This window comes from Heteronotia binoei, chromosome 3 (assembly GCF_032191835.1).
Source record: "Heteronotia binoei isolate CCM8104 ecotype False Entrance Well chromosome 3, APGP_CSIRO_Hbin_v1, whole genome shotgun sequence".
Taxonomy (NCBI): Eukaryota; Metazoa; Chordata; class Lepidosauria; order Squamata; family Gekkonidae; genus Heteronotia; species Heteronotia binoei.
In genome coordinates, this window is record NC_083225.1 from 155626983 (window position 1) to 155643485 (window position 16503).

At 43.6% G+C, this 16503-nt stretch overlaps 1 protein-coding gene across 1 annotated transcript in view; it reads left to right on the forward strand.

Annotated features, from left to right (window-relative positions):
* The window catches only part of LOC132568642 (galactosylgalactosylxylosylprotein 3-beta-glucuronosyltransferase 1-like), an 80254-nt gene that overhangs the window by 38007 nt on the left and 25744 nt on the right, over positions 1-16503 (forward strand). The window contains exons 2-3 of the mRNA XM_060234665.1: positions 11824-12032; positions 15849-15997. Of these exons, the coding sequence (XP_060090648.1) occupies positions 15886-15997 (112 nt within the window). The 5' untranslated portion in view covers positions 11824-12032; positions 15849-15885. The remainder of the gene's footprint in view (positions 1-11823; positions 12033-15848; positions 15998-16503) is intronic.

Consider the following 16503-nt stretch of genomic DNA (forward strand, 5'->3'; position numbering starts at 1 on the left):
CAGCTCAACAAATCCAAGTGGAGAGGGGGAGTGCAATCCTAGTCACAGCCAGTGCATGTACAGAGTGCCCAGCAGAACCAGTGCTACTGTGGCAATGTTAGCTCAACAAATCTAGACAAGGGAAAGGGGGTTCCAAGCCCAACATAGTCAGTGCATGCACAGAGTGCCAAGCAGTACCAGAGCAATGTACTAGTGCCTTTCTTAAATGCTTTCTTCTTTTGCTCCATTGTTTTCCATTTTGGGGGAGGCATAGAATTGGACCCCCTCATCCAATCTTTTTGAAACTTGGGAGGACTTTTGAGGAGAAGCCCCAGAAGCTATGCTGAAATTTTGGTGTCTCTGCCTCAAAAAACAGACCCATGGATATCTCTAGACAGGTTCTCCATTGACTATAATGGTCTTATAGGCTATAATGGAGCTGGAAATCAGGATTTCTGAAAAGAACCCTCATCTAAATGCCATACTGGTATAGCAATTCATGTGCGGGGGAGGGGGAAGAATCCTGAATTTTTTGGGGGGGTCCAATGTATCCAAATATGAAAAATCCTGAATTTTGTTTTTCTGCAGACTCCTAATGTTACTCTGTTGAAGGGGGGGGGGCAGCCTGGTGACTCCTTAAGGAATAACATTTTTATTTTGGCTTATGTTTTTGTGGACTAGATCCCACTGCTTCTGACATGCAAGGTGACTGATAAATATTATATTGGGGGGAGATGCTTATATCTGCTGATCCAAATGGGACAAAAACAGGAAAAAGGAGAGGTAGGCCAGAAAGGCAGGAAAGCTCAGTCAACATATAATAATCTTTCTGGCCCAAGTTACTACAAAGATAAGCAAATAGTCGGAGCCTAACTAGATGTGACGGAGTCCAGAGGTCCCCCTCATGGATGCTGCTGCCATTTTAAAGTGACTCTGATCAGACCTGCAGTGCAGCAGGCTGAGGCACTCATGTTCCCACACCCATTCCACATACTTTTCAAGTGCTAAACAGCTGCACACATACACACCTTACTCATGCAGACCTCTTTGCCCTCCAGACATCTCAGACCATTTTGTGTGTGAGCCCTCTGCTGCCCATGAGTCACACTTTTAACTGTTTATGTGTCCTCTTGTGTGACTTTATTAATGCAGAAAAGAATAACCATAGGAGAGGCCCTTGTTATGCAAATAGGCATTATAGCCAATGCAGCTGTGCATTTGCATGGCAAACAAATTTAAAACAAGGACAGCTTTAAACTTCGTGTGTGAACTTGCCCTCCAGGTTGCATGCAGTCATTCCTTATATATCACAAAGATATACAACTAAAACCACTTTCTGCCCATTCCCCCCCCCCTCTTTTTTTTTTTTTACAAAAGTATAGAAGCGGTCAGAAGTGATCTTCCACCTGTAGCATGAACATGTCAAAAGGATACTCATCCTAAACATTGGCCGCATTAAGGTTGAATTTTAGCTTAGAATCCTGGTTTATGAAAGGAAGACAGAATCTGCCCAGCAGTTTGGACATGATGGACAACTGGAGTTTGTTTTCCCATTCTTTGCTAAGAGGAGAGCATGCAGGAGTTACAAACAAGCCACGTCTGTGTTCAGTGCAGCAAATTGGAATTAAATCCCAGTTTAGTGCGGTATCCGAATGTAGCCACCCAATGAACCACTGAATGAAACTAGGTTTGTGCTATTTATTTGAAGAAGGTGACAAAACTATATGAATCAATTTATCAAAAACCAACTTTCTTTCTCTCTCAACCCCCACCCCAGTACCTGGCGATTTTGCCCCGCTTCCGGGGTGTAAGACATTCAGAAAGGCCAGCCACCAATGTATCCCTGGATTGCAGGTCCTCTTTCAGAATTTTCATTAAAGGTAAGCCAAGGAGAATTTTGTATGACACAAGACACTAGAGTCTTACATCAGAGGACAGCTCCTTGCAGCTGAAGAAAATACCATTGTTAGTGGAATAGATCCACATGATCTATCCCCTAATTTATTATGCATAGCTGGGGGGGGGGGGATTAGAGAATGCAGATGAAAAGAAAGGATGTGTTCCCATCCTCCCTGCTCAGTTTTAGTCTGGATGAAAACCGATCCATTAAGCCACTCACTAAAGCTTGTACCAGGAAAGAAAAAGCAGTAGGTGTGACAAAACACTTTGACCTACCAATCACAAATAACAAAACAGGCCCAAGACCATTTTTTCCCATGTTGCTGGCTCTGTACAATTCAGTCTTAAGAAAATGCTTTGTGCACCGAATCACAAACAACTGAAGGGATGCATACAATGTCATACCCAGGTTTGTTTATTTCATTAACTAAAATAGTTAAATCTCACCTTTCACCACAGCACCAAGGCAGCCTCCAGACATTAATAATCACTACAAACATGCAGTGCTCAAGACAATAAACTCAAATAGAGAACTGTGACCTACACAAATCAGAAGGAACAACAGTGAGTAATAATACACCAGGCTCTCAGGCATATATGAGATGCTCTTTGGAACAAAATTGTCTTTCGCTACTTTTGGAAGGCCAATTAAAGAAGGAGCAAGGAAAACCTCCCCGGGGATGGTCTGCCTCCTTTTCTGCTAGATAAAATGTAATTTTCCTCTAATCCTGGGGTGGCCAACGGTAGCTCTCCAGAAGTTTTTTGCCTACAACTCCCATCAGCCCCAGCCATTGACCATGCTGGCTGGGGCTGATGGAAGTTGTAGGCAAAAAACATCCCTGCTCTAGTCTGAATTCATCCTTCAAAGATCAGCTCTCTCTCCAGAGTCTCTAGAAGTTATATCAGAGTCCTTAATTCTGGTACGCATGCATGTCCTTTGTGTGTATGAACACTAAGTCATTGTGCAGTGCATGGCTTGTTGTTTCACACACTATAGCGGGTGTGGTGTGTTTTATGATTTTGCTTCTTCTTTTCTTTTTTCTTTTTTCTTTTGTTGTCAAGTCACATCTGACATATGGCAACCCTTTGTGGGTTTCTTAAGACATGAGATATTGAGATATTGGTTTGTCATTGCCTACTTCTGCACAGGGCTGGCACAACCCAGTAAGCCAGGTTGGCAGCCGCCTAGGGTGCCACCTGGCCACAGTGGCAGGCACCCCCTCCCCACATGCACCCTGCTACCACTGCACTTGCCTTTGCCACTGCCCACCTCTCTGTTGCCTGCCTCCACCTTGCCATCATGCCTGATGGCCTTCCAGGAGTGCTGTGGGTGTGGAAGGGGCTGTGCGGGGGTGGCAGATGTGCTTGTATAGGATTGAGCTCCCTGTGAGACCTATAAAAAGCTGTAGCCTCCATTATGCTCTATTTTCCTGTGAAGATTCGTATCCCATGAAAGTCTTGGCTTATCTGGCCTCTGTCCAAATCTGGCTACTGCCATCCATGCTGAAGGCTTGCATTGGAAGCGCTCAGTGTGGTGAAAAGATATGCCTGCAGCCCACCAAAGCCATCTTGAAGCTACTTCTTGGCTGACACCACTAACGCCTGGCCCCACCTCCCCTCCGCAGGGGGCAGGGCCAACTGCCTCCTCCAGTTATTCCTCCCAAGAGCACTGATTCCCCAATTAGCATAGCGCTCCGGCTGTGCCACATGACTGGGTGCTACCAGTGATGGACATTATGCATGAGGATAGGGAGCAGTTGGCCAACATGGCAGCAAGTACTGTGCTGGGGGGAGAGGAGGAGGTGGCTTCAGTGATGTGGAGTGGCTGGATTTCCTCAAGGATCAGCATGTGCAGTTCTTTCAGCGCTGCCTCCAGATCTTGTCCAAGCACTCTTCATCCTTGGAGACAAGCAGGTATGGGATGGGGAAGGGAGCGAAAGCTTCTGAGTGGTGCCTCAGGAGAGGCTCCGAGGCACCTGGTAATTGTTACCTGAGATGGCCACGCATCTAGTCACTCTGTCTCGAAGCTTCCTTTGACTGCTTCTCATGGTTTGTAGTGCAAAGGCAGTAGCAGCAGCTGTCAATTCCAAGCAGGATGTTCCAGAACAAGTTCAGTACCTAATTCCTTCTTGGCTTCTAAATCAAGGGATGATGCACCATATACTTTAGACAGAGTAAGCTTTCAGTAGTATGTAAGAGTAGGGGAAGGTGGGGTTCACAATGGAATTCTTGGCATGGAATCAGAATTTTTACCTGTGAGATGTAGAAAAGCAATATGTTATCACCATGACCTGGATAGCCCAGGCTAGCCTGATCTCGTCAGCTCTTGGAAGCTAAGCAGTGTCAGCCTTTTAGATATTGTTTTTTAGATATTGTTGTTTTAAATTACTGTATAATTTAAATGCTGTTTTAAACTTATCATATATTGTATAATTTTATTGAATTTGTTGTTAGCCGCCCTGAGCCTGCCTAGGCGGGGAGGGCGGGATACAAATAAAATTTATTATTATTATATTATTAGCCCTGGTCAGCATCTGGAAGGGAGAAGACCAAAGAATACCAGGATCGTGACATGAAGGCAGGCAGTGGCAAACCACCTCTGAAGGTCTCTTGCCTTGAAAACCCCATCAGTGAGCTGCTGTAAGTCAGATATGACTTGACGGCAAATAATAATATCACAATTAATTGTTTTAAAAGAACATGAGCAGCTGCAACATGTCAAGTGGAAGGCTGTGCTCTATATGTTTGCTTAATATTTGCGTCCCCTAATCTGAGATTGACTGCAGGATTCCATTGCTTAATACTCACAGTGCATTTCTACTCAGATTAAAGTCCCACTGAGTTTCATGACTCTGTGCAATCCTATGCAGAGTTACTCCAGTCTATTGATGGGCCTTGGACTGTATTAATGCTGCATAGGACTGCACTGATACTCCCTAGTAAGCATTGTTAGGATTGTAGTGTTATCTCCTAATAGAAGAAGGGGCTGAAACCTGAAGGATGGCTTCTCTGAAGCACTATGTTCAACAAAAAGCACTGCGTTCAACAAAACTAACAAAAAATCTTTAAAGGCTGCTGATTACCAGATACTCTTCGTTTTGTAATTGTACAGCAGTACATAATTGTGTTCTCTACGATTTTGCCTTCTAACCAAGGACTCGCTTTAAACTACTCTTATGACGTGCCTCTGAAAACAACACATGCACACAATCATGTTGGCCACAGGAGCATTTAAGGTAAAGAGAGGGGTTCTGTTTTAAGGCTGAATCTGAAACTTTTAATTATGAAACTTTGCTGTAAATGTCTCTATACAAAAGGGAAGCAGAAGATTGATGGGTGAAATTAAATGGAGACATGCATAATTGGAAATCGGCTTAAGAATCTTACCCGCAGCATATTGAAGGCATCCATCATGCGACCAGTGAACATTGTTAGAGGCATTTAGTAAAGAAGGGTGCCATGAGTACTAGCAAAATAGGAGGTTGGAGACGGAGAAGCTTGGGAAGGGGAGGGGGGAGATTAAATTGGACATGAATATGAAGTGACTCATTTCTGGTTCTTCTAGATTGCACAGTCTCTCTTGGTGTGCTTTGTGCTGCATGGAACAAAGGCAAAATGAATTGCCCCACCTTTGACAAATTACTCTGTAGAGTTGATGGTCAAACTTCTGCGGTCTGTACAACCCAAAAGTCAGAGCTACTTCCCTGGTCAAGTCACCCAAGCGATGCTTTGGGCTGGCATGAGGAGGTTGCATCACAGTGGCTAAGTCCATTGCTGACCCAGCAGCAACATAGGTGGAGACAGTGGGTTGGAGCCAGTGTGATGTTTCTGCTTGTTCTACAGTTCTTGCGCAAGCAGCAATGCAAGAAAAAGACTGCGGTAACCGCTTGTAATCCTAAATCAGACTTGTTGTATCCTCACTTGCATTTCTGCTTGTAAAACCAGTTTCTGAGCATTACAGGGAGAAAAATGCTTTATGTTGCATGAGGTCGTGTACAAACAGAACTGCTAAATCTGTTTATGTTTCCATTTGCACAGTACTGAGTCCAAGTCAATAGGTGTGCCTTGCTAAGGGTGACAATGTACCTTGAAGCAGCCCAACAAAATATCAAGGTGGGATGTACAACATATTAGCATGTGCAGTGTATACAATTCCGCTAAACAAAGTTTGAAATCCTCCCTCAGATTAGGGAGCCCTCCTCCAGTTCAAGTGGCCTTTTTTCCAACAGAGTAGTTGCTTAAGTTGGAGGAAGGAGTCTTAGGTAAGATATACTGAGGTGGTTTGCTATTGCATTCCTCAGTATAGCAACGCTGTCCTTTCTTTGTGGCCTCCCATCCAAATCCAAAGCCACTCCCGCTTAGCTTCCAAGCTCTGACTAGCCCCAGGCTATTCAGGCTTCTAGTCCACTGAATCTTAGGACTTTTCTAACGCCAAACCCAGGTTTGTAACTTCATACACTGGAAAACAAAGCTGCAACCAATCCTGGCTTTCTTTTTTCAAACACTTATCTGTCACATTCAGCCTTTACATTCTCTCAGCTGGATCACATCAACTTTCTTGCAGGAAAAAGAAAGGACAGGGGCCCCCTTTGACAGCTGAAAGGCTGTGTAGTGATTGTGGAACTTTCAGGTGCAAAAGCCATATGAAACAGGTGCTGAAGTTAGGAATGGAATGAAGGAGTAGGAAACCATATAGGAGCCAACCTTTTAGGTGTACACTTAAAAGAATAGTTCTAAAACATCCCTTAGAATAGAAGAGTTTTAAAGAAAAACAGGTGCAGGATTGCTGGTAAGAAAGTAGAGACATCTTGGAAGAATTCTATGAAGCTTTCGACGTGTCATAGTATTAAAGAGAACTGTTTTAAAATTATGTATAGATGGTATATGACTCCTAAAAAATTGGCAAAGATGAACAATAAGATTCCAGATAGATGTTGGAAATGTAAAAAACATGAAGGTTCTTTCTACCATATGTGGTGGACTTTTGAAGGAGCAAAAAAGTATTGGCAGATGATTCAGCAAGAAATTTCTAAGATCTTGGGATATGAATTTAAGAAAGTTGCAGAGACTTTTCTGTTGGGATTACAAATGGAAAAATTTCCAAAAGAAGATAGAACTGTAATTTGGTACTTGCTTTCAGCTGCTAGGCCATTATATGCGCAGTTATGGAAGCAAGAAAAAATACCAGAGAAATGGGATCGGATTATAAAAGTTATGACATGGAGTGAAATGGACAAATTAACAAGAATATTAAGAGACAATGATTTAGAAATTTTTAAGATGGAGTGGAAAAAGTTTAGAAGATATGTAGAAAAAAAGTGGAAAATAAAAGGACATTGGACAATTTTTGATAATGATTAAGTTTTAGAAAGAAGAAGAATATAAATTTTTGTCTTAATAGTTAAGGGTACCTTTAAATATTAGCATTTTAAGTAAATAACACCGGCGGGGGTCAAGTAATGGGGGGAGGGGTGGGTAGAAAGTAATATATGGGATAGATAAAGAAGTTGTTAAAGATGTAAGAAATAGATTTATTACTATATGTTACCAATAAAATTGTTTTAAACAAAAAAAAAAGAAAGTAGAGACATCTTTTATACAGGTCTGATGATACCCTAGAAACGGAATGACGAGATGAGTAGAATTTGCAGTCTCAAAGATTCATGTGGAGCTGTTTATACATTCCCTTAATAAAAGCATTTATTTTAAACATTTACCTTTCCCCAGTCAACAAGATAGTTATTGGGGTGGCATACATTTAAAATCTAATCCAAATCTATGTGAATGTGATGTTCAAAATAATTAAGGTAAAGATGGATCAAAAATATTCAGAGTAAGGTAAAGATGAGAATAAGGGGGGTATAACAAAAGCTGAGATAGGAGCAGTTCCAAGATATCTCTGTCCCAGTGATAATATAGCATAGTAGTTAGCATGTCACTCTAGGTGGATCTTGGAGCCCCAGATTCATATCCCTTCTCTGCCATGGAAGCTTGCAGGGTGATCTTGGGCAAGTCTGTCTCTCAGCCTAACCTACCTCATAAGGTTGTTGTGAAAATATCATGAAAAGAATAGAATGATGTAAGCCACTTTGGGTGCCTTTTGGGGAGAAAGATGGGGTATCAATGAAGTAATAATAATAGGAAAGGAATTTATACAGTAGCTATATATGGTGTCAGAAGCAGTAAGATAGCCAGATATATATCTGCTCCAGAATAATTTTGTCTACCTTCCATAAAACGCAGTTCCTGGTAATAAGTCTGAAAGTAGGGTAGTAATTGGGATGGAACATGGGAAGATCCAGATTCCAGATGTAAAAATCATTAGTTATATAAAGTTCTTGGAGAAGTCAAATGGAAATGTTTTTAAAATCCTGTAAATGCAGGAAGAGAGACAGAAGTGAAGATGCAGAAGGAAGTAAAATTAAAAGGGACCACAAGACTGTGAGCAGAAAAGGCAGCATCTCTACATGTTTACTGGGCCAGGTCATGTGGTGGATGCCAAAAATGAGAAACAATTCATTTGTGCTCAGGTACCTCTGGTTGCCCAGTTGTTTCTGGTAACAAGCAAAGCACAACTGTTCCAGCTAATGAATAATTAATCCCTTATAAACATCTCCTTAGCAACCCCCAAATGCATCTGTCATCTCTTCATTGCTTCCAGCCTTCAGCATAAGATTAAGGATGCCACAAACAGTTTCAGGAGGTGAACAGCCCATCTTCCGCAACCACCATCAGCTGCAAGCCAAACCTCATATCTCTTTGGTTTGCTATCACCTGAGCTGGACAGCTGTTGAACAGCTTTGTGGCTATGCAGTAGCTGTGGTGGAGGAGTCTTGTTAACTTTGCACCTGAACAGTAAATGAAATCGTCCTCCCCCCATGGGTCATGGATGGTCAGGTCAGTTAATCAAATGATGTGCAAGGGGAGCTGTTAAAAATGTGTACACGTGAAATAACCTTAATAACACAAACTGAAATGAATACCAAATGGGTAAGATTTTTTTTCCAAAACCGTGTTTGTTTATTATCACCAGCTGACTGATTGATTTGCTTACTATTTATTTATACAACTGGCTGCCTAGTAGCGTGCAGTAAGACAGATCTGTGAATGCTGCTAATTGCACTCTTCTGTACTGTACTGTTTGAATGCAAAAAATAACAGGCGGACAAACAGGCTCAAACTGCTTGCAAACAGCTAAATGATGGGAAGGAGTCTTGTCTCCCTGTTCATGACCAGTGAACAGAACATGAGCTAAATTGGTGGATGTTCAGGTTTCTCCATAGGACACAGCAAGAAGTTTAGAAGTTCAGAAGCATGCCATGAGCTCCTGCATATATCTGTCCATCAGTCCCATCTTATATGTGAGGATGGAGGATACAGTAATTGTCTCCATGTGTGTCATCTGTTTTCCATTTCTGTATGTCTTGCAGCTTCCCCCTCCCCCTTCTTCTTTGTGTATCTCTGTAAAGAAAAATCATAGTGCAAGTAAAACATTGCTATCCACATGCATATGCTTAGAAATGCATAACATGGGAATGTTTGGAAAGGGGGGTACCAGGTCTTTCCACAGTGCAGGGCAATGGCAATGAATGATGAATGCAGTTGTAAGCCAAAGTGCAGGTTAGAGGAAGTTACAAAATGTTTTTGTCTGCCAGCCCAGCATGAATTTTTCATTGTGTCCTGTTCCATGCTCATAGTTTCACTTCACAATCATAGAAAGTCACCTTTTGCACATATGTATATATATATATATATAATGCCTGCATGTTTCTTTAAACACAAACTTGCACACTCTTAACACATATTCCCATATGCCAACATCTTTGAAGGTCCCCTAATCAGCCACATTCACTTCCTCCCCGCTAGTTCAACACTGTTCTGAGGGTATTCTGCACTGCTTGAAAATAATTACTCCAAACAGATGTTATTTAGGAAAGGCCCCTAAAAGATGCTCCAAGCCAGTCATATAGCCCCTCTAGCCACAATACAACACAGACATCAACATTAAGCCCAGTTGTTTCAGTAGTCCCCAGCCCTCATATCATGATAGGACTGTGTCCTCTGTATCAGTTCTAAGGGACAAGTATATTTAGGTATTGTGGATCTGACTTCTGGAATTATTAAAAAGATCAACAATTATAGATAATATTGGAATGCTTATACATGATCAGATAACAGTTATGCAGATATCTGGAGGAAACAGAAAAAGCGCAGGTGAAATTGTTGCTCAAAATGCTCTTCCCTGCAGGGCTTTTTTTTTTTTAGCAGGAATGCAGTTCCAGCAGGCATCGGGATGTGGCATAATATGCAAATGAGTTCCTGCTGGGCCTTTTCTATAAAATACCTACATGAAACAATGGCGGGGTCAGGGGTGTGGCATAATATGCAAATGAGTTCCTGCTGGGCTTTTTCTACACCCCCCTGCAAATATTCCAAGACATGGAATATGTTGTAGAAGAGATCAAGGTCTACTCATTTCAATCTGCGTGCCCCTATATATATAACACGCTCCTTTGAAACGACTGGAACAGGAAATAGTTTGTCATCATTATGTGGCATGAATGCATCATCCTGCTTCTTTTCATAATCCGGAAAACTGTTTTGAACACAACTGTCTTCTCTGCATCACTATTAGCCGTTTTGCCCTCTGCTTCTAGTAATGAGACGCAGTATTTCATTGTTCAGATGTCTTTTGTTCCTGATATATTTAAACACACACAATCATTTCTCTCGTAGTCTTGCCAGCTGTGGACATCTCCCTGTAGTCTTTCATTTTTAAAAAAAAAAAATCATCCTCTATGCTTCCTCCTGCCTCATTTACATCAGTTGTTTTCTAACCTTCTGTTTCTATTCTGTCTCATTGCCTTTGCTGTGCTTACTGTCTCTAACAGAACATTTCAGGTTTGCAGTTTACCATTTTTATTTCCATCTCTTCCATTTATCTGTTCTTTGACACTCATGTAAATATTACACTCTGTGAAAATGGTCTTGCTCTGATTTTGAACATTCCCCATCCTTTGTAGATGATTAGCTAAAAATACAGCATTTATAATTGATAGGAGGTCTTCTGGCAATATGCAGTTTTGATTAAATGTCATTGCAAATCTTGCTGGGGGGCACTAATGAAATGCTGGCAAGAAGACCAATGGCATAAATATAAGATAATGAGGACTGGCTTCAAAGTGAACAACAGAGAAGCCAGGCATGTGACACTGCAGCACAAAATGCCAATGCCATTCTAGATTGTGAAAACATCTTGGATCCTATGGCATTGTTCTCCTTGCACTTTTCTAAAGAAGATTTCCTCCATTGTAGTGCTTGCTTCCTCTGCCACCAGTACTTGTGTGAGCAGAAGATAGAGGTTTTAAAAGGTGTTCTTACACACAAAGAGGTGTTAGTGGCAGAGGAAGTGAGCACCATAGTGGAGTAAAGCCTGTGTAGTGTCCGGAATGAAGCCTCAGGGGAATAGTGTCATAAAATCTAAGCCATCATCTCCAAAAATTGAGTGGTAATCATATGCCTCATTGCATACTGCCACAGCTTTGTCAGTTACTATAGGCACTGCACTTCCAGAAGCATGTTGCCAAATTGGAAAAGATTTAGAGAACAAGAAAATGAGTTGTGTGAGGAAAGGCTTGAAAGATGTGCATACCTCTAGCAGAAAGAAAACAATGTATGGAACACAATAACAGGTTTGTCAAAGGATGCTACAGTAGGCTTCGTCTGGGTGTGCTGCAGGTTGGAGAACTGAGGAGGCATGCTTCTGGAAGTGCAGGTATCTGATAAGTGTATGGAGACGAGTATGGTGTCTACCTTTTAATTTCTAATTTAAAGACCCTGGTTGGAATTTCTTACCAAGAATGGCCCTGATTACATATTTCTTCTAAGCACACAAGAAATCTGCCTTTTTGGTTAATGGGAGTTGTTTTCTCTCTCTCCTTTTAGGTCCCTAGAGGAAGCCCAGCCACTACTTGACAGGTAGGAATGTGGAAGAAGGCCCACAAGGAAGTGCCCAGCATATGCACCCCTCCCCTGAGGAGAGTCTCAGAGGACACAGACCTGCAGCAGATACCAGGCAGGCCAGGAGGTGAAGAAGCAGGCAGACTCGCTTCCCATTGGTATCAAGGCATGTCCTTTGTTGTGAGAGATCACTGGTGAGTTGCAGTAACATGGCTGATCAGGTTGCTCTCTGGCTTTAGTATCACTTGCCTGTTCAGCAAGCTTGCCACCAGGGTGTTTTGGGGTGAGGGAGGGGGTGAGGCTCCTGTATCTTTTCACATTTGCACATTGAGCAGAACACAAAGGATGTGAAGTTTTTCCTAGACTGGAGATTCAGTAGTGGTAAAAGCTACGCAAGATACATTTTTCTTCTCTCATGTGGGCATTAAAAAACACTCTAAACTTCCAGGTGAAAGAAACAGTCCAGCGTAGCACAACCACTAAAAATAATAGGCACCCTGGATGTGCTACAGGCTCTGTTCTCCAGGTGGAGTGAAATCTTGGCTTGATTTAGGTATTGCAAACAAAGTGGAATCGGGGCCACTGAGAGAAGGTGGCCAGGGCCAACAAAATTCTGAAATTGCAGAAGTAGAAGCCCCCTGGAACCTCTAAAATATAATAGCAATATACTTGCTATAATCAAGGATCTTTATATGTCCTGCTGAATGTGAGGAGGAGAGCCTTTGTCTTGAGGTTTGTGGCAGCTCATGGCAGCTTGAATTGGAGTTTGTTCATGACAGGCACAGACTGGTTATTTGTCAGACTCAATTGTTTCCTCCCTCCTCTCTCACACAGAGTGCTGAGACTGAAGGTGGTGTAGCTCTTTAACTCCATTCAATCATGACCCTCAGATGTAGGTATCTTGGACACATAAAGCTGCCTCATACTGAATCAGACCGTTGGTCCATCAAGGGCAGTACTGCCTACTCAAACTGGTGGCAGCTCTCCAGTATCTCAGGCAGTATCTCACATCCCCTGCTGCCTGGTCCTTTCAACTGGAGATGCCAGGGATGGAACTGGGGATCTTCTGCATGCCAAGCAGATGCTCCATGACTGAGCCACAGCCCCTCCCTCTTAATAAGTTACAGGCAACCTATATCCCAGGAGGGAAGGCAGCATGGTATAGTCTGATCTTGTTAGATCTCAGAATTTGAACATGGTCAGTCCTTGGATGGGAGAGCACTAAGGAAGATGCTGCAGAGGAAGACCGTGGCAAGCCACCTCTGCTTCTCACTTGCCTTGAAAACCCATTGGTGGGATTGCCATAAATTGGCTATGACTTAGAATCATAGAGTGGGGAGGGACCTCTGGAGTCATCTAGTCCAACCCCCTGCACAATTCAGGAAATTCACAAATACCTCCCCCCACACCACCAGTTACCCGGCTGTATGCCCAGAAGATAGTAAAAAAAAAAATCCTCCAGAATTTCTGGCAAAACTGACCTGGAGAAAGATTGCTTCCTAACCCCAAAGGTCCTGTCCTGGAATCTATTGGACATGCCGGGTCACCCTAAAGGCTGCACCTGAAAACAACCACACCCCAAACTAGAGACTCCTTGACAGAAGAAACAGAATTTATTTTATGTGCACGGGCCCAAGAGAAGCAGGCTCAAGGACCCTGGTTTGAGTTTACATGATGCATTTATGGAAATAAAGGAACTTTGTTACAACTTCCAAATAGACGTCTTGGTGGGAAGACATATGATTAATCTCTGATGTTTCTAGGCATGTGTCATTTCTTTTATCCAGTTTTGAAACCAGAAACTTAACTTTAACAGCCCTTTTCCCAGTTTGCTGCAGTCCCAAATATGACTGGACCCTGCACGCCTGGGAATTAAAGTCCAGGCTGCTGGTGCTTGGCTGCTGCCCCAGGCAAGTTGCCCATCCCAATCCCGGCTTCCCACCCGCTGTGCACCCTTCCTCCCTCCTCACCTCAGCATGGCGCTGGAAAGCCCCAGTTGATGCACTGGAGTGCGCCCACCACCATGCCGCACCACCACCCCTACCGGCCACTGGGTACCCTCCCTTGCTGGGCCAGGGAGGAAGGGAAGTGAAGGCAGGTGCTGGTCCGGGCCTCTGTGAGCAGCGAGTGGAGTTTGAGCTTGAGCCTGGAGGAGGCCAGGAAGCGAAGGGAAGAGCAGAGTGGTGGTGAGGAAGAGCTAGCTGAGAGCTTCCTTCCTGCCTTGCCACCAGCTGCTTTTATTTGCTGGCAGCTCGGCCTCCCTCACAGGCTGCTTGGCCACCTGCAGGGAGAGGGTAGGGGTGGGAGGGGCGCCTGGCACCCCTATAGGCCAGATGGCACCCCTAGGTGGCTGCCTATCTGGCCTACTCAGATGCGCTGGGTCTGCATCCAGGGGATGTCTTTGTTGACCGGACACATGGAAGAGATGTAGGCTGTGTAGTGTGTGAATAAGTCAGTTTATTAAGACACCTCTGTTCAGACATCACAACTAATCGAAGTTAGTTGAAGACATTGATCTTCAGTCTGAATGTGCTGGGTGGAGAGGAGAGAAAGAAGGGCATACACAAGCTCAGCCTTTAACCAGGTAAACACCCATCATGAACACACTCTGGGAAGAAAAGGCAGAGAAGTAGTAAACAGTGACAAAGGAGCAAGGGGGAGAAAAGCAGGAGGCAGAAAGAAGCCGCAAGAAGAAAAGGGGATGTACAATGGTTGGGAGAATTCCCTTCCCCTGTGAGTTCATCACAAGTCCACGTTTGTAAATAAATGAACTCAGAACTTCTGTTAAAAGTGGCAGAAGCAGCAGGTGCCCCATATTGGTAAGCACAGGGGCTGAGACATACTTGTGCGAAATTAGTAATTTCAGTCTCAACAGCCTGAACTGGTGCAAAACTAGTCCAGAGCAAGTCCCCTGAGTTCATTGAAACAAACTTGGAAGTAGAAGAGTGTAGGATTACAGCTTCAGTTTACCGTGCAAACAATTCAAGAATATTTCATTATGGAGGACAGTTCTCCAGAGAGTTGACAGACAGTTCTGTGTAAGTGGCTGTGTCATGATCTGTGCAGGACTAGGAGACAAGGCCTAGGGAGCCCTAAGCCTAGAGATCAGTGTGGGAGTAGAAAGCAGACGCAGTCTGCAATCCCCACAATGCTGGTGCCTGCTGTAACCAATCTGTCCACGGATTTTGTGAGGAGAGGGATAAATAAACTGTGTGTGCTGTGGAACTGCATTCTTTTCTCTCAGAGTCAGGCTGGGAGGACAGTCTGTGGCTGAGAGAAGGATCTCTCACTCAGAAGGTAGAGTGAGTCACAGGCAGTCAGCCTGGGGAAAAGGGCTGTGAGCCCTGACAACTAACAGGCTAGGGGACATCCAAGTAGCCGCGTTAGGGTTTATTTTCATTTTCCTTTATACACTGTTATATCTGTTAAGCACTTTGCCTTGTTTAAATACCCATCCCTGTATTGTTAAACCTTTATCTTTTAACGTTCTCTGCCTGGTCATCACGCCTGCGTTTCTCAGCTAAAAGGGGCATTTTTTTTGTTGGGCTTGGGAGGGTACTCTGGGCCTTCCCAAGGGACCATAAATCCAGAGTGGTGGCAGCATCAGGTGGCACCCCTATCTGGGTCATGACAGGCTATTTCAAGCTGCCTGTGGTTGGAAGCGGTCAATTAATTCTGCACTGGTTTTGCTATAAATATATATTCCTTCAAGGACTAAGCTTTCAAAAATTAAAATACCAAGTCCATGTAACATTCTGTTCAGTCTACAGTTTCTTATGCCTAACTAAAGCAGCCAGAGTCAGTATGAAACCACAAGAGATTGGCTTCAGGATTTTTTAAACTTTTTTTTAACCTTTGTGTGGACAAAATATGTTAAGAGTATGTCACTTCATGGAAGATGAAAAGCTGACAGGTGCCACTGAGCAAACACTGGGCAACTGCACGATCCCCCTTGATGTCTGCTGTTCCTGTATCACCTGTATAACCCACTTCCTGCTCTGTTTTGGAAGGTAGGGAGATGCCCGGGCACTGGAAGCTCTCTGCAGCATGCTGAGAAGACGTAACCTGCTCACCACACTCTTGATTGCTTTGCCATGGGGTCTTCTCCTCACTTTATGGCACCAGTACCCCACCACTCGCTACCTCAGCCTTCTGAGAAGTAAGTGCAGTCACTTGGCCTCGTGAAAACCCCCTACAGTTTCTTCCTGATAGTGTTGTTATGGGGAATCTGAAGCACAATAATGCAAGATTCAGAGTAGTAATGGTGGAATAGTTTGGTGTAGTGGTTAAGTGCGCAGACCCTTACCTGGGAGAACTGGGTTTGATTCCCCCACTCCTCCACATGCACCTGCTGATGTGACATTGAGTCTGTCACAAGTTCTCACAGAGCTGTTCCTCTCAAGAGCAGTTTTTGTCAGAGCTCCTCCAGTTCCACCTGCCTCACAGGGTGTCTGTTGTGGGGAGGGGAAGGAAAAGGAGATTATAAACCACACCAAGACTTTTTTGGGTAATAAAGAGCAGGGTATAAATCCAATCTCCTCCTCCTCCTCCTCTTCTTCTTCTTCTTCATCCAGTTTTGCCCTGGTTTTCTTCCAAGGAGTTCCAAGTGAATTGTTATGGTCCCCCTCACCCATATTTTCTTTTTCCAGCAACCTTGTGAGTTAG